Source organism: Marmota flaviventris, chromosome 1, assembly GCF_047511675.1.
Source record: "Marmota flaviventris isolate mMarFla1 chromosome 1, mMarFla1.hap1, whole genome shotgun sequence".
In the NCBI taxonomy this organism is placed as follows: Eukaryota; Metazoa; Chordata; class Mammalia; order Rodentia; family Sciuridae; genus Marmota; species Marmota flaviventris.
In genome coordinates this window covers 148574747-148592804 of record NC_092498.1, presented here as the reverse complement: position 1 = coordinate 148592804, position 18058 = coordinate 148574747, and the positions used below count along the sequence as shown (strand labels likewise).

At 50.0% G+C, this 18058-nt stretch overlaps 1 protein-coding gene across 7 annotated transcripts in view; it reads left to right on the top strand.

The window, feature by feature from the left end:
• Nucleotides 1–18058, top strand: part of Acacb (acetyl-CoA carboxylase beta) — a 113960-nt gene that overhangs the window by 34467 nt on the left and 61435 nt on the right. For all 7 annotated transcript variants that reach the window (XM_071617231.1, XM_071617226.1, XM_027923243.2 and 4 more), the window contains 10 exons: nt 2212–2350; nt 5206–5315; nt 5733–5814; nt 7313–7411; nt 8420–8529; nt 8759–8869; nt 12457–12666; nt 12975–13145; nt 14769–14930; nt 17021–17184. In XM_071617231.1, coding sequence (XP_071473332.1) covers nt 2212–2350; nt 5206–5315; nt 5733–5814; nt 7313–7411; nt 8420–8529; nt 8759–8869; nt 12457–12666; nt 12975–13145; nt 14769–14930; nt 17021–17184 — 1358 coding nt within the window. The remainder of the gene's footprint in view (nt 1–2211; nt 2351–5205; nt 5316–5732; nt 5815–7312; nt 7412–8419; nt 8530–8758; nt 8870–12456; nt 12667–12974; nt 13146–14768; nt 14931–17020; nt 17185–18058) is intronic.

Sequence of the window (18058 nt, the reverse complement as noted above, 5' to 3'; positions counted from 1 at the left end):
GGGGTGGAGGGGGGAACCAGCCTTAGATTCCTCCCTGGTGCTGCGCAGAGGGGGCCAAGGGCCACCCCCTCGTGACAGTTGCTGGGTGCAGGGTGCTTGACTTCAGGAAGGCCCAGGGCCTGGCGCTGTTTGGTTACTGGACCAGGTGGACTCAGAGACCTAACGCTGGTCGTCCAGGGTCCGGTGGCTCAGGGGTGGCAGAGCCTGGGTTTAAACCCAGGCCCGGGTGGCTGCCAGGCCTCGTCCTCCTCCATTTCATCTGGGTGCCGTGTCTGCTGCAGCAGCAGCAGGTAACCATTTCTCGAGGGCCCACTTGGGGGCAGCTGCCTGTGACCTGCTCTATGACATCAGCCATCTCCGCAGCTTTATCAGCGGGTTTTATTTTTACAGATTTGGAAATTTGGAAACTGAGGTCCAGAGAGGGGAAGTTGCCCGATGGTGGGGCTGGGACCCCAGGTTTGGGACCCAGAGGCCCCCTATGCCCTTGACCCAGCATCGTGAGTGCAGTGCTGATCCGGGGAGACCTCCTCAGGTTCCTGCCCCGCCCTGGCCAGTCTTGTGGTTGAGCTTCTCCCAGCCTGTCCCAGACCCTGAGGCTTAGACTCCTGAGGAGGATCCAGAGCTGCATTTTGGTCACACTCACCAGGGGCTATTTTGCACCAGCCCAGCTGGGGGTGGGCATTGAGTTCTCAGAGGTCAGGAGGCCTCCTTTGCCCAGAGCTGTTGCACTTGGTGGCTTAGGATCTGACCTTGGCTCGAGGGAAAGTCACAGCCATGGGGATCACAGCAGCAAGTCCCCCTCCTCCACCGTCCCAAGTTGGCTACCAGAATGTGCTAGAACAAATGGGGCCACCCAGAACCCTTCTCTCTCTCGACCAAGTCTTGCTTTGGTAATAAGAATGAGAAAGAGGCCGTCCAGCCGGTTCATCATTCCTTCCTGAGAGGCATTTTTAAAAAATTGTTCTTATCAGTTATACGTGACAGTAGGATGTGTTTTGATATATTATACATATAAGGAGTATGACTTCCCATTCTGTGGTTGAATGTGATGTGAGTCGCACTGGTTGTGTATTCACATAGCACATAGGGAAGTGATGTCCGACTCATTCTACTATCTTTCCCACTCCCATCCCCCCTCCATTGCCTTTATTTCCCTTTGTCTAATCCAAAGTACATCTCATCTTTCCTACCACCCCCTTATTGTGATTAAGCATCTGCATATCACAGAGAACATTCGGCCTTTGGTTCTTTGGGACTGGCTGATTTCACTTAGCATGATAGTCTCCCGTTCCATCCATTTTCTGGCAAAAACCATAATTTCATTCTTCTTTATGGCCGAGTAATATTCCATTGTGTATAAGTAGCATATTTTCTTTATCCATTTATCTGTTGAAGGGCACCTAGGTTGGTTCCAAAGCTTAGCTGTTGTGAATTGAGCTGCTGTAAACATTGATGTGGCCATCACTGTAGTATGCTGATTTTAAGTCCTTTGAGTATAAACTGAGGAGTGGGATAACTGAGTCATATGGTGGTTCCATTTCAAGTATTCTGAGGAATCTGCATACTGCGTTCCAGAGTGGTGGCACCAATTTGCAGTGTGGAGTGTACCTTCCCCCACAACCTCACCAGCATTTATTGTTCCTTGAATACATTTGTTGTATCCTTGATGATTGCCATTCTGACTGGAGCCAGATGGAATCTCAGTGCAGTTTTAATTTGCATTTGCCTAAGAAGTGTTTTTGACAGGGTAGAAAGAAACTGACCCTGAGACTGTTCTGGACTCTGGGGTCAAATTCTAGTGCAGCTGCTCACGGGATGTGAATTCCTTGGGATCAGTTTTCCCTCCCATAAAATAGAGGCAACCACATTCAGAATCCCTACCGAGACTTGCCTGGCAGGGCTTCAGGGAGATTGTACAGAGGTCGGGAGGATTTCCTTGACGAGATTGTTTTGTAACAATCTCGTTACAAAACAATTTTTTTTTTTTTTTTTGTCACCGCCAAACTCTCTCGCGGAGGGGTTCCCTCATCCGTGCCTTCCATTGTCCACACACTCGGCCGCAAACCTCGAGCGCCTTGCTCTGAGCGGCGACCTACGGTAGAAACCCAGAGAGACGCGAAGCGCTGCGGGCGCTATGCGAGGCCGGCCTCGGTGGACGGCCTCCGCCGCGGGCAGACGGGCAGCTGGCTCCCTCCTGGTTGTGCCCTGCAGGTGCTCATTGCCAACAACGGGATCGCCGCGGTCAAGTGCATGCGCTCCATCCGCAGGTGGGCCTATGAGATGTTCCGCAATGAGCGAGCCATCCGGTTTGTGGTCATGGTGACCCCCGAGGACCTCAAGGCCAATGCAGGTGCCTGACCTTCACCTCTTGTCCATCATTCTCTGCGCATGCCTCCTCTCATGAGTCTGAATTTATTTGTCCCTCCTCCTTCCCTCCCTCCCTCCCTTCCTTCCCTCTTTCTTTCTTTTTTGGTACTGGCGATTGAACCCAGGGGCACTCAATCACTGAGCCCCATCCCCAGCCCTATTTTGAATTTTATTTAGAGACAGGGCCTCCCTGAGTTGCTTAAGGCCTTGCTTTTGCTGAGGCTGACTCTGAACTTGCAATCCTCCTGCCTCAGCCTCCCCAGCTGTTGGGATGACAGGCGTGGGCCACGGTGCCCAGCTGCTCCCTCTTTCTTTAACTAAACATCTGCTCTTAACATGAGTGAGTTGTGGCACTGGGCTGGGGCTCACTGGTACTGCGCTTGTGAAGCACGAGTGAGGCACTGGGTTCCATCCTCAGCACCCCATAAAAATAAATAATAAGTTGGATGTGGTGGCACCCACCTGTAAGCCCAGTGGCTCAGGAGGCTGAGGCAGGAGGATCTTGAAACATGCACACCTCCCCCCCCATAAACCTATCCCTTTCCAGACCTTTTTCACGGAGCAGCCAAAGTGCTGTTTTGAAAACCCGCTCAGGTCTTGTCCTGCCCCTTCTCCAACGGCTGCAGAGCCCGGTGCTGTTCCCAGGCCAGCAAGCTCAGCGCTGTCCCCTGAGTCCTCCTGGAGCACAGGCCCTGGGCTCCACCCTGCAGGGACACGGCTTTGTCTGTTTCTCACAGCTCATTTTACAGATGAGTCATTTGGGGCTCTGGGACATAAATTTGTCACTTGCCCAGGGTCCCATGACCAGCATGTGACACAGGTGGGACTGGAAGTTCGGTGTGTCAGAGTTCAGAGCCCCCTATCCCCCGGGGGCCTCCATCATGCTAGACTATCATTCCAGACCCTCACCCTGGCAAGGAAGGCCACTCAGGCCCTGCTGGGCACCTGCCTTACCACCTGGTGCCCCCCCTCTCTGGGTCCCTGTCACACTGGCCTCTGGTGGCTCCTGGGCCACCCTGCACTTCCCTCCTGCTGAGTGCTGTCAAGGCTGGCCTCCAGTATCACCCCCCTTTGCCTGGAAGGCCCCTCCCCCACCTTCAGAGCTCCGTGTCCTCCTCTCTTCTCTGGGACAGTCTGGTGCGTTTCCTTCCTGGCACTGACTCCTGACTGCAGTTATTATCTCATTTTCTTGTTTATCTTCTCTAACATTAAAGAAAGACTGGCTTCCGACAAGGACCTTGTGACAGAGCCTAGGAGACCCTGGGACCTCCCCAGTGGCCCACATCGGAAGCAGGCGGGCTGGAGGACTGGGTGGCGCAGGTCTTTGAATGGAATGTAGCTTTCACAGTCCCAAACACTGCCCAGCCACCGTCCTCTCACCTCATTCTTTGCCCTCCTCCCTGAGTGACTTTTTAGGACATGTTCCTAGAGTGGAACTTCTAGCTTAAAGAGCATGAGTTTTAAATTTAATTATTTGGGACCAGATTGGACCCAGGAATGCTTCACCACTGAGCCGCATCCCTGTCCCTTTTATTTATTCATTTATTTTTGAGACAGGGTCTCACCAAGTTGCTTAGGGCCTCACTACGTTGCTGAGGCTGGCCTCAAACTTGCCTCAGCCTCCCAAGTTCCTGGAATCACAGGTGCGTGCCACCATACCTGGCATTTTAAATTTAATTTTATTTTCAGTGTGCTGCGGATCCAGGGCTCATGCATGCTAGGCAAGTGCCCAACCACCGAGTTCCTTCCCAGCCCCGAGCAGGAGTGTTTTAGCATCAAAACATCGTGTTGTATTCAGCCTTCAAAAGAAAGGAAATCTTGTCATATGTGGCAACGTGAATGGACCTTGAGGACATTATGCCAAGTGGAATAAACCAGTCCCCAAAAGACAAATACCGTATGAGTCCCCTTGTAAGAGGAGACTAGAGTAGTCAGATTCCTTGGGACAGCCTGCAGAACAGGGAGCGCCAGGGTCTTCAGGGAGGGGAAGGGTGTTTATGAGTGAACAGTTTAGATCTGGAAGATGAGAAGGTTCTGAAGATTTGATTCACAGTGATGTGGAACACTACTGAACTGCATACCAAATGGATATGATGTTGAAGTTTACGTTTTACACACACACACACACACACATTTTGTACTGGGGACTGAACCTAGGGGCACTTAACCATTGAGCCACATCCCCAGTCCTCTTTTTGTATTTTTTTTGAGAGAGAGAGAGAGAGAGAGAGAGAGAGAGAATTTTTTTTAATATGTATTTTTCAGTTTTCAGTGGACACAACATCTTTATTTTTTATTTTTATGTGGTGCTGAGGATCGAACCCAGCGCCCCGCACATGCCAGGTGAGCGCGTTACCGCTTGAGCCACATCCCCAGCCCCTCTTTGTATTTTAAGACAGAGTCTCGCTGAGTTGCTTTAGGGCCTTGCTGAGTTGCTGAGGCTGGCTGTGAACTCGCCATCCTCCTGCCTCAGCCTCCTGAGCCGTTGGGATCACAGGTGTGTGCCACAGCGCCCAGCAGTGTTGTATATTTCTTTACCATTAAAAGAAACCCATTGATTGTTTTATGGTAAAACAATATCAAGATAAACTTTATTTTTTTTAATCCCCCTGATCCCCCTACCTGGAGACGGCCTCCTGTGTCTTTGTCCTCGTCTGGCCTTGTCCAGGCGCACCTGTGCTCACATACTCACATCCCATCCCACTCTTTGAGTTCCCTGTTGGGCAGTGGCTGACACGACGCCTTCACGGCTGTGTTCTCAGGGAGCAGATCGTAGCTGCCTTTTCTAGTTTCTGCAGTTGACTTGAGGACGTTGACCTCCCTCCTGTTCAATTCCAGAGTACATCAAGATGGCGGACCAGTACGTCCCCGTCCCTGGGGGGACCAACAACAACAACTACGCCAACGTGGAGCTGATCGTGGACATTGCCAAGAGAATCCCCGTGCAGGTAACTGGGCAGGTGCCTGGTGTGCCCAGGGCGGGTGATGCCCCTGAGCCCTGGGACAGGTGGGTGCTGCCTTTCAGAAGGGGCAGAAGCACTGGGTCCCCCAGGATGAAGGGCAGGGAAGAGGCTGATAGTGTGAGGGGTGGGGAGAGCTTTTTTTCTTTTCAGTACTGGGGTTTGAACTCAGGGGCACTCAACCACTGAGCCCCCCGCCCCCGGCCCCAGCCCTAGTCTGTATTTTATTTAGAGACAGGGTCTCACTGAGTTGCTCAGTGCCTTGCTTTTGCTGAGGCTGGCTTTGAACTGGCGATCCTCCTGCCTCATCCTCCCGAGCCACTGGGATGACAGGCGTGCACCACTGTGCCCAGTCGGGAGGTGAGATCTTGAAGGAGGCTCTTTCACCTCTTTCCATGTTTGCAGGCCGTGTGGGCTGGCTGGGGCCACGCCTCCGAGAACCCCAAGCTTCCGGAGCTGCTGTGCAAGCACGGGATTGCTTTCCTAGGTAGAGTGTTTCCTCCAGCAGACGGCGGGGAATTGGGGCTCAGGCCCGTTCTCACCTGGGTCACAGCCTCTCTCTGGGGCTGCTCTGTGGGGCGAGGGTCACTGTGCCTCCCCATGTCACCTTTTCATTGTGAGGAGCAAAGGGGTCCAGGGTGGGAGGGCACACCCAGTGAATCCATTTGGTCACAGGACCTGGAGCTGTAGCCGTGGTTACCACAGTGGGAAGCTCTGGGGCCAGTGGAACCCCCTGCTAGGTTTCAGCCAAGTTCAGGTGTCTGATAGGTTGGGAGGTCCTGTTTCTGAAAGCGCCACATCTTTGTGCCGTTTCTCAGGTCTTTAGAGTGCCCTTGAGACCAGAGTCCCCCATCTGGTCTCATTAAGTCAAACGATCCTTGTTGCCTTATGGCATTTGTTGGCTTCTGGATTTTTTCTTGTGTGCATCTCTGTTAACTGTACATATACATGCATCCTTCTATGCCTCTGGGGATTGGCTCCACAACCCCTGCAGATGCCCAGATCTGCACATGCTCAATGCCCTTCAATAAAATGCCATAGTATTTTCATACAACCTCCTGTATACTTTAAGTCATCTCTAGATTACTTATAATACCTAATACAACATCAATGCTATGTTATGCTGTATTATTTAAGGAATAATGACAGGAAAAAAGTCTGTATGTGTACATTCCCAGTGATTTGGGGGGGGGTTGGGGGAGGGAGGGTACCAGGGATTGAACTCAGGGGCACTCGACCACTGAGCCCCATCCCCAGCCCTATTTTGTATTTTATTTAGAGACAGGGTCTCACTGAGTTGCTTAGTGCCTCACTTTTGCTGAGGCTGGCTTTGATCTCACAATCCTCCTGCCTCAGCCTCCTCTTTTATTTTGAGACAGGGTCTCACTAAGTTGCCTACGACTTTGCTGAGTTTTGGAGGGTGGCCTCAAACTTGTGATCCCCCTGCCTCAGTCTCCCCAGTCACTGGGATTACAGGTGTGACCCACCACACCCAGCCAGATGCCAGACACAACTGCTAAAATGTATTTTCCATTCTTGGTTAGTTGAGTCCTTGGATGCTGAAGGCCAGAGGGATGGAGATGGACTTGCAGAGCTGAGTCATTGTGACAGAGCCTAGCAGACCCACAAAACTGAAAATATTTCCTGTCCAGCTCTTTATAGAAAACACTTGCTACCCCACCCAGCTCTCCGAGGTGCTGGCTTGCTCCCTTGGTCTGGCTTTTGGCCGCCCCTCCACGTGAATCTCGTGTGAGCCACGTGGCTTGGTTGCCGCTCAGGTGTGTTCACAGTGCGCAGGTGTTGAAGGCCGGCCCAGGCAACAGCAGACAGATGCTCTTCCTCCCTGGCAGGAGGTCAGGCTCCTCTAGGGCTGGAAGCTGAGTGCTTCTCCCTGTCACCTTACTCCCCACCTGGTCCTGCCCCCTGCACTTGCTTCGGGGTCCCCTGACTGATGGGATTCTGCTCTCCTTCTTGCCCGTGCCCAGGCCCCCCCAGCGAGGCCATGTGGGCCTTGGGAGATAAGATCGCCTCCACCATCGTGGCCCAGACCCTCCAGATCCCAACCCTGCCCTGGAGCGGAAGCGGTAAGGGACCCATGGGGGGAGCTTCTTGGCTCAGCCTTGCTGCTGTGAGCAGTCCCCATGAGAGGAGTGTGCTTTTAAAAATTCTTTTGTTTAAAAAAAGTATTAAACCTTATGCAGGTGGTTTGACTTCATTGTAGCCAACTTCGAAAATGTGAGACGTCCACAAAAGAAACAGAAATCCTCCATAATCCTATGATCTCTTGTTGGACATTTATCGAATTGAAGATGTCTCCTTTTTCAGGCTTTTTAAATGAACTTAGCCTTTAAAAAACCAATCTTATATTTCCTAGTTTGTGACTTATTTTTTTCTCCTGATGAGTATCTATGTTAGCAAATACACTTTACACCATTTAAAATGTCTGCATGGGATTATCCTATGGATATGCTATGATTTCCTTAATAATCCTTTGTAGTTATACAATCTGGGTTATTTCCTAATTAGTTTTCTGGTTTAAAAAAATAGTCAAAGAAATGGAGCTTTGATAATCGCTAAGCTTACAGGTGCTTTCTAATCAAAATCTTCCTAGGATAAATTCCTAAGGTGGATTTCTAGAACAAGTTAAAAAATAGACAGGAAAACGTCTCAGGAGTTTCCTGTTCAAGTTGATATTTTCCTCCAAGACTTGAAAAATTCCCAATTTGGAAACTTTGGTTTTGTTTGTTCAGTCTTCACATGGGAAATAATGATTCCCATATAAATGACTCTCCAGGGGAGAATTGGGGTTGTTTTTGGATTCAGGCTCATGTGGTTGCTCAGGTAGATGCAATTTTTTTGGAGGGGATGTGGAGCTGGGTGCTGGAGTTGAACCCAGGGCTCCAGCCCAGGCCACACCTCCAGCCCCTCTATGGGAGTTTCTCAAGCCTCATCTCCTACTGAGGGTTCAGAGAAGCCCCGCTGTGGGACAGTGTGTGTCTTTTGGTCCAGAGCAGCTTTGCTGAGCCCCATGGTTTCCGGGTCATGTGATTCTCCCATCCTGGGAGCCTTCAGCCCTGTCTGTGACTCTCCAGGCCTGACGGTGGAGTGGGCAGAGGACGACTGGCAGCAGGGGAGGCCAGTCAGCGTCCCTGAGGACGTGTACAACCAGGGCTGCGTGAGGGACGTCGACGAGGGCCTGGAGGTGAGCTGGGGGGGCGCCCTTCCTGCTCCCCCTCCTCCTCCTGCTCCTCCTCCTCCTCCTCCTGCTCCTCCTCCCCCTCCTCCCCTCCCCCTCCCCCTCCTCCTCCTGCTCCTCCTCCCCTCCCCCTCCCCCTCCTCCTCCTGCTCCTCCTCCCCCTCCCCCTCCTGCGCCCCGCCAGCTGCCCCCACTCTAAGGAGGTCTGTTTGGTCTGTTTGTCCTTTGCTCCCAGGCAGCAGAAAAAATTGGTTTTCCAGTGATGATCAAAGCTTCTGAAGGCGGTGGAGGGAAAGGGATCCGGAAGGCGGAGAGCGCGGAAGACTTTCCCATGCTCTTCAGACAGGTGACAGCGGGTGTCTTTGGGGTCTTTCCCTCCAGCTTACTCCTGTTGGCATGAGTCTTCACCACCGGGAAGCCACGTGCAGGAGTCGTGTCCTGGGTGTGTTGTATGTGCCCTCTCTACGTAATCCCGCAGTGCTCGGGCTTGACGGGGACCCTGCATGTGGTGGGCAGGGGCTCTAACCACTGAGCCACATCCCCATCCAGGTTGTGTTGTGAAGCAGGAGCATACCTCGGTCTGGGTGGACCTTCACACCTTCTCCTTAGAGGGTGGGAGTGTATGAATTCAAGAATTTCAGAGATGCTGAGTCAAATATCTGTTAGTAACTAACTGTTTGCCTCTTGAGAGGCAGAATGTTATGTAAATTTTAGGAATATTGGAATTTTTAACATTTCTATATGATCAATTTCAGTTGTGAGAACTGTCTATTTTTTTTTTTTTACTTGAAGCTAATTTTCTTCTTTAAAACAGTATGCATGTTACTAGCAATGTCTTAAAAACAATTATACTGGGGTCTAATGCTCCCATGCCTAGGCATGTAATAAATTTTGTGTGTTCTATTCCTTATAAAAAGAAAAATTATACTGGCCATTCTCCCATTCTTAAAACTATTTAAACATTTCTAGGTTTTCTTCTAGACTTGTTCACGTGTACATTTGATAAAGTTATATTGGCCCATACAAAATTTTCTTCTCCATAAAAAAGTTTCTAAATGATAGATCTTGAACATTTTCACCATGTTGTTCCAATCCTCAGTTACTTTTATGATGATACATATTCCACATGCCATTGTAAAAAAAACTTATGAAAGTATTTCTTCTCTGCTAAATGTTTAGCTTAATTCCAATTACCTTGTTATGAATAATCTATTGTGTTCTGTAGAATTGTCTTATTCTGTTTTCTGTTGCTATAACTGGGTGTCGCTAACTGGTATTGCTCTAAAGAAAAGAGGTATCTATTTCAGGTCACAATGGTCTGAGGCTGAGGGGCTGCATCATATGATGGCTTTCTTACTGGCATAGTCTCAAGGTGCCTCAGGGTATCACATGGGTGTAGACAAGGGAGTGAGTGTGTGTGTGTGTGTGTGTGTGTGTGTGTGTATGTGTATGTACATGTGCACATGTCTCCTTGGGTCTCTTTCTTCTTATAAGGCCACCAGCGTTTGATCATGGGGCCCTCACTCTGATGATCTTATATAATTATAACCACCTCCCAAAGGCCTCCCCTCCAGACACCATAGTCCGGTTACTCCTCTTAAGCTCACAATGGGAGTTAGACTCCTGTCTGAATTTCAGAAGGGACAAGCCATATTCAAAACATAGCAAGTATCACGAGCATCACTAGGGCTGAGGATGTAGCTCAGTGGGAGCGTGCTAGCATGTGTGAGGCCCTGGATTTGATCCTCAGCACTGCATATAAATAAATAAAATAAAGGTATTGTGTCCATCTATATAACTAAAAGCATATACTTAAAAAAAACAACAACTCCATATTATTTAATACTATAAATAATGCTTAGCTATTTTCCTCTTCTGAGTTCTTTTCTTAGAGAAAGTCCTAGGGAGACAGACTGAGCTAAGTTGCGTGCCCTTGGTCCATATCAAGAAATTGCTTACTAGGCAGGTTTCACCAGTGCCATTGCTCATGGCAAATTGTGTCACATAAAGAATGTAGTGGCTTTGCTACCTGGTTATCTTGTGAGGTGTACAGGGTTTTTGGTGGGACTCGGAGGCAAAGGATTTAGATTTGTAGGAAAGTTTCAGCAGCAGGACAGAGATCCCTGCTCCCCCTCCCCTACTGGCCCACTCTTGACTACTGCCCCATCTGTCAAAGCTAAGAGATGAACCTAGAGGACTGTTTCTGTTAATCCATTATGTCCCAGCATCCCCTATGTAGGATGCCTATAAAACCTTAAATGGGCCAAGTTTGGTGGCACACGCCTGTCATCCCAGGAGGCTGAGGCAGGAGGATCTTGAGTTCAAAGCCAGCCTCAGCAACTTAGCAGGACCCAGTCTTTAAATAAAATATAAAAAAGGGCTGGGGATGTGGCTCAGTGTCCCTGGGTTCAATCCCTGGTACCAAAACAAAAACCGTCAGTGGAGCTCAACTTATATCATATATGGTACATAATGGGTTTTAAGTTGGTTGCAGACTTGATTTGCATTTCAGGAATTTCCCCAGGAATGTCCTTTTCCTGCTACAGGATCCGGTCTTGGATACCATGTTGCATTAGATATCATAGAGATTTCAAAATCTCTTTTTCTTTTTAGTTTTTAAAACAGAGACAGTTTTTAGAGTCACCATAAAATAGATCAGCAAGTAGAGAGTGCCTGTGTGCCCCCACCGTCACACACCCAAGCCTCCCCCAGACTCTTGAGGGCATTAGGGAAGGTCCTTAATGTAAGAAGTCACACAAGTGAGGGACATGGCAAGAACGGAAAAGTCCCTTTCAGGATCACCTCCCAGCCCCGTCTCCTTGCTCAGATGACTGCCGGCTGCAGCTGGTCTCTTTCCAGCACCGGCTCTGTCTGGACTGTGACCTAGACGTTTGCACAGTTTAGTTTATCATTTTACGTACAGGTGGGACCATCCCATAGATGACTGCAACTTGCTTCCCCCCCTTTATTTTCACATCATCTTCTTTTCTCTCCTTCCACTTGTTTTCTTGGTGCATTAGAGTTGTACATACTAATGGGATTTGCTGTCACACCTGTAGGTGACATGCCTACAGGGGACCATCTTTTAGCCATGAAAAGCATGGAGTAAGTCTGTCCAGAGTTCCGCAGGGACAGCCAGCTGAGGAGCACGTGGAATCTGGGGTAAAGGCATATGGGAGTGTTTTGTCCTGTTTTTTGTTAAAAGAAATATTCTGTTTATGTGTTACTGCAGGTGTAGAAGAAAACCAGTTTGTACACCAAACTTTCCCCCCACATTTCTTTTTTTAGGGGGGTACTGGGGATCGAACTCAAGGGCACTCAACCACTGAGCCGCATCCCCAGCCCCATTTTGTATTTCGCTTAAAGACAAGGCCTCGCTGAGGTACTTAGCTCCTCGTTTTTGCTGAGTCTGGCTCTGAACTTGCAATCCTCCTGCCTCAACCTCCCAAGCTGCTGGGATGACTGGCGTGTGCTACCGTACCTGGCTTTTCCCCCCATTGTGAGATATAATTGCCAAGTACAAATGGATATATTTAAGGCATGCAACTTGAGGTTCTTATTATATGTATGTGTACGTGGTGGAATGATCTATTGCTTCATGTGGTGAACATTTTTGTGTGTGTTCGATAAGAATTCTTGCGATTTCTCTTTGTAGACTTCAAGCATACGACAAATTATTATTAACTATCGACACCATGGTATAGATCCAAGAAACCAGATTCAGTGTATTATATTTGGAGATGAGATTTGGGGGGGAAATTTCAACATTTTCACAATGTGAGAGAGAAAACAAAATTTAAAAAATCAGCAGATCCATGGGGGACTCCCCTAAATGCGTCATTTGCAGTTGTCAGATGAGTTCTTCTGGGAACTTCTAGAAGCTTCCAGAGCTGCTTTCCGCATGAAGAGTGGCTGGCTCTGCTTCCCCCACAGGTGCAGAGTGAGCTCCCGGGCTCACCCATCTTTCTCATGAAGCTGGCCCAGCATGCCCGGCACCTGGAGGTCCAGGTCCTCGCCGACCAATACGGGAATGCGGTGTCGCTGTTTGGGCGGGACTGCTCCATCCAGCGGCGGCATCAGAAGATCATCGAGGAGGCTCCGGCCACCATTGCCACGCCGGCCCTGTTGGAGTTCATGGAGCAGGTGTGTTTGACACAGCGGGGCTTCTGTGTGCGCATGCGCGTGTGCGCTGCCCGGAGCTCCATCCCAGCTCAGAGTGGCCCAGGACCTTCTGTAGCCACGTGGCTGGAGAGTGGGGCATGCGCCCGAGAAGAGGAGGGGGAGGCCCGTTTCAGGGCCGATTGCATCTCCTGGGGGTTTGGGATCAGGTCATCTCTGAGGTCCCCAAATATTTCCCAGGTCACAGGTCCTCGGCCTGCCCTGGGTGAGGGAGCTGTTGCCGTTTACAGCTATCCGAGACGACCCCCGGGTCCTGCTCTGTGTCTTTGCAGTGCGCCGTCCGCCTGGCCAAGACCGTGGGCTATGTGAGCGCGGGGACAGTCGAGTACCTCTACAGCCAGGACGGCAGCTTCCACTTCCTGGAGCTGAACCCGCGCCTGCAGGTGGAGCATCCCTGCACGGAGATGATCGCCGACGTCAACCTGCCCGCCGCCCAGCTGCAGGTGAGCCCGGCCTTCCTCCCTGGGGGGCCCTGTCCCTCCCACGAGTCCTTCCCGCCCTCTCCCAACTGCCTGTCCCCTGCGGAATGGCCGTTTTGATGTGTGAGTAGCATTTGGAGCTATGACAACTGAGAACCTTCTGGAAAGTGATTTGTCCCCTTTGTCCAGCCAAGAGCCCTTGAAGACATGGGTGAAGGCTGTGGACTTGGTCCGGAGGAGAAGGCATTTCATGCATTTTCAGAGCCAAATACCCTTTTATCCACCCAGAGAGGTGTTCTCAACACCCGCCCCCCATTATCATCCTCTCTGAGGAGATTTTACAGACTTTTTTCCTAATCCCTTTCCTTTGTCACCCCAGATACACTTTCTATCTCTTTGGGGACTCTAGATAGATCTGTGCTTTACATATAAAAAGAGTATTTTCCACTCCCTTGGGGACAGTGTGACACCTGTTGACAACACGTGACCCACAGTGAAGGACTCTGCATTAACTGAAATTCCCCATTTTTTTTTTTTTTAATGAATGTCACCTTCCCTCTCTCTCTCCTTTCAATCACCAGATTTTTTTAAAAAAATCATTTTGTTTACATTTTTTTTTTAGTTTAAACAATTGCAGGAGAGTTGGGAGATTGATATAATGAGCTGCAGCCACCAATTGTCACTCGTGCTCCCCCCTCTCCACTTGTCTGCCTATGGGATTATCTTGGGGGAGTCCACCTTTTGAGACAAGGTTGTACTGAACCTTTGTGGCAGGCGGCCCCTAAAAGCATCAGTATAAAGTCCCCCAAACAAGGGTATTCTAGCTCAGGGCCACAATAGAGTGACAACCCTTGGGAAGTAGGGCTGTCAAGCAACATATTTATTTAATCGACTGTCTACATTGAAAATACCTCCCCTGTCCCACTGATGTCTCTTTAGGGCTGTTTTGTTTGTTTGATTCATTTATTTTGGCGTGGAGGATTGAGCCCAGGGGTGCTGTACCCCTGAGCTGCATCCCCAGCCCCCTTTATTTAGAGACAGGGTCTCACTGAGTTGCTTAGGGCCTCGCTAAGTTGCTGAGGCTGGCCTTGAACTTGCTATCGTCCTGCCTCAGCCCCTGAGAGGCTGGGATCACAGGCGAACACCACCTCAGCCCACAGCACTGGCCTTTTGAGGCCATCAGGTGGAAGGTCTGGGTCATCTGATTGTGTCAGGTTCACACTGAACGTGTTGGCAGAATATCATGGAGGTGATTTTGTGATCTGACACATCCCACCAAGAGTCCCCGTGTTGGATGTGATTGTGTGGTCAAGCTGGGGTCTCTGTTTTGTGTATTTTTCCTGCCAAAATTCCTGGTGCCCTTCACCAAACCTCCGTTTAACTTTCTGGCCAATAGGGTCCCCTCTGTCCTTCCACCCTGTACTTCTCCCGGGTCTCTGGATGTGGTTTCTCTCCATAACGGTACCTTTGCCCCCGGGAGCCAAGTCTGGCCTCCTGGCCCTCTTCTTTCTTTGCCGCCCTGTAGCAGTGTCATGGGGCTAGTCTGGCTCAGCCTGTGACAGTCCTCCATTGCACCCCCCTGCGCTCACCGCGGTGGGGCCAGCATCACAGAGGGACTGACCCCGTGGGATGGGTTTTCGGTTTTAGATCGCCATGGGTGTGCCACTGCACCGGCTGAAGGACATCCGGCTTCTGTATGGAGAGTCGCCGTGGGGCGTGACACCCATATCTTTTGACACCCCTTCAAACCCTCCCCTGCCTCGAGGCCATGTCATTGCAGCCAGAATCACCAGCGAAAACCCGGATGAGGCAAGTGCCGGGGACCCTGTGTCTCCTCCATCTCAAATGCCCCAGCGTGGAGCTGACCCTGGAAGTCGGCCTCCTCCAGGTCCCTGTGGTCCAGCTCCTCAGCTTATAGACAAGGAAGGGACATTCTGGAAGGGACATTCCATGGTTTATCAGCTCATGGGACACATAGTGTGTATGGCACTGGTCTAGCCACTCATGTGACATTATTGCAACCTCTGGGTGTTACCTGTGCAACAGCTGGACAGGTTGGGGTGACCTACCCTTGTTACTCCTGGACCTCTGAAGGCCAGGCTGAGCCCCGACTTGCAAGGTGGTATCCATCTCTGGGATAAACAGTTGGTTTTAGAGCCAGGGCCTTTGATTTCTGGCCCCAGGCACTTTTTGCTGTAATATAGCATCTGTCCCCTTATTGTCCTTACCTGGGTCTTGGAAAAGGAACCGACTGGCTTCTATCACAGTACACGTGATTACTGATTATCAAAGGATTCGTGAACCTACGTTTTAAACTTGTGTATTTGTTTTATTATTTATTTATTTATTGGTACTGGGAATTGAACCCAGCATGCTTAACCCCCAAGCCACCTCCCCAGCCCTTTTTATTTTTTTAAATTTAGAGACAGGGTCCCGCTAAGTTGCTTAGAGCCTTGCTAAGTTGCTGAGGTTGGCTTTGAACTCTTGAACCTCCTGCCTCAGCCTCCCAGGTCCCTGGGATCACAGGTGTGCACCATCAGGCCTGGATGTTTTACTTTGTTTTTTGAACTAAGTATACTTTTTAACTGATAAATGAAGACATAAACATTGTACATGTGAATGAGGTAACGTGACGTTTTGAGTCAGGTACGCATTGGGTAGTGATTAAATCTTTATATTCAAGAAATTTGGGTTAAGAGGGAGTCCCCAACCCCTTGATTTAGGTTTTTTTTTGTGTATGTGTGGTACTGGGGATTGAATCCAGGAGTGCTCTTCCACTGAGCTAATCCTGAGCTCCTTCTTTAGTTTTATTTTGAGGCAGGTTCTTGCTAAGTCGCGGAGGCTGGCTTTGAACTTGGAATCCTCCTGCCTCGGCCTGCCAAGTGCTGGGTTCCAGGTGTGCACCATATGCCCAGCTTGGTTGAAGAATGTTGGGCTCTGGTAGCTGTGTTTGTTGGGGATTTTTGGCTGCAAACCAAACACCAGCTCTGGCAGACACGCAAACAGGAATTTTTCAGAGGGACAGTGGCTTGCTCACAGGACCCTGGAAGGACAGAGAATCAGGTTGAAAATAACCCACCCTGGAGCTCTCCACTCCCACCCACTTCGATACTCCACCAAACACTTGTGTTGTTACTTAATTCATGAATCCTAACCCTAGTGGAGGGCTCCGAGTCCATCCACCCTTACCACTTTCAGAAAGGGAATCTGCCGTGTGTGAGCGGCCACGGGCCCTGATGGGCTGGGGATTAAATATTCTGGGCAAGTCTCTGCCACTGAGCTGTACCCTTAGCCTCCACTCTACAATTGTATTTAAATTTTTTTTTTTTTTTGTTTTGATACTGTGGATTGAACCCAGGGGGCACTTTACTATTGAGCTACATCCCCAGGCTTATTTTTTTATTGTTGGTTTTTTAAAAGTTTGAGACAGGATCTTACTACGTTGCTGAAGGCCTTACTGAATTGCTGAGGCTGGCCTCAAACTTTCAATTCTCCCGTCTCAGCCTCCCAAATTGCTGGGATTACAGGCGTGCACCACCATGCCTGGCTTATTTAAAATTGATATTATAGAAAATGTCCAATGTATAAAACCAGAATGCACCTCCACCCAGTCCAGCCTGATCCATGTTCACCCATGTGACGCTGGCATCTCCCCTGTCCCAACTTGGTGGTGGTGGTTTCAGAGATTTTTTTAAAGGAAGAATTACATCGAGGTGCTCACACAGATACACCCGTGGATCGATCTAACCACACTGTGGCAGGAGCTATGAGTATTTGCTGATCCCCATAAGTTTTTGCCTGTGGTCAGGGCTCTTGGATCTTTCTAGAATTGAATTCTGATGAGCACATACCTGGAGTAATGCCTTCTCATACCTTGCTCTTTCCTGTCTGGGCTCCAGGGGTTTAAGCCGAGCTCTGGGACTGTCCAGGAACTGAATTTCCGCAGCAGCAAGAACGTGTGGGGTTACTTCAGCGTGGCTGCCACGGGAGGCCTGCACGAGTTTGCTGATTCCCAGTTTGGCCACTGCTTCTCCTGGGGCGAGAACCGGGAAGAGGCCATTTCGTCAGTATCGCCTCCCTCCCTCCTTCCCTCCCTCCCTCCTTCCTCTCCTCCTCTGGTCCCTTCTTCCCTGTGCCCTCCCTCCTTCCCCTCCCCTCCCTCCTTCCTCTCCTCCTCTGGCCCCGCCTTCCCTGCACCCTCCCCTTCCACCCTCCCTCCTTTAAGAACCAGAAGTTCCCCTGCATATCCATCAGATGTTTTTTTTAAATTTGTTCTTTTAGTTGGACATGACAGTAGAGTGTGTTTTGACATATTATTACGTACATGGAGTCTAACTTCCCATTCCTGTGGCTGTGCATGATGTGGAGTTTCACTGGTCATGAATTCATTATGAACATAGGAAAGTTCTGTCCGGTTCACTCTACTGTCTTTCCTATTCCATCCCCCTCCCTTCATTCCCTTTTGTCTAATCCAGGGAAATTCTGTCCCCCCACCTCCCGCCATCTGACCCAGGACCCTCTCCAACTCCTGTTCGAATCCGCACATCAGGGAGAACATTTGGCCTTTGGTGTTTGGGGATTAAGCCGTTAGATCTTGGGCTTCTAAGGGGTCTCAGTTGAGGGAGACCCAAAGGATGCTTCAAGGTGATGCCGAGAATTTAAAAGGGGCCTAGTGGGGCAGCTGAATTAAAGGGCAGAGGTCCCTTGAAACCCAGCTCGTAAAGAGTCCCCTCATTGGCTGCATTCACTGCTCGGACTAAATTCTCGGGGGGGGGGGGGGGGATTCTGCTGGGTGCCGGTCACCACTCTGAGGCCTGTGACTGCAGGCCTGGGTTCCGGGCGGTCCAAGTTCTCCTGGTTCCTGCAGAGCTGAGAAATCTGACATTGACACGGGACACTCAGGTTCTGAAACAGCACACCTTACCTGGGCACCAGAA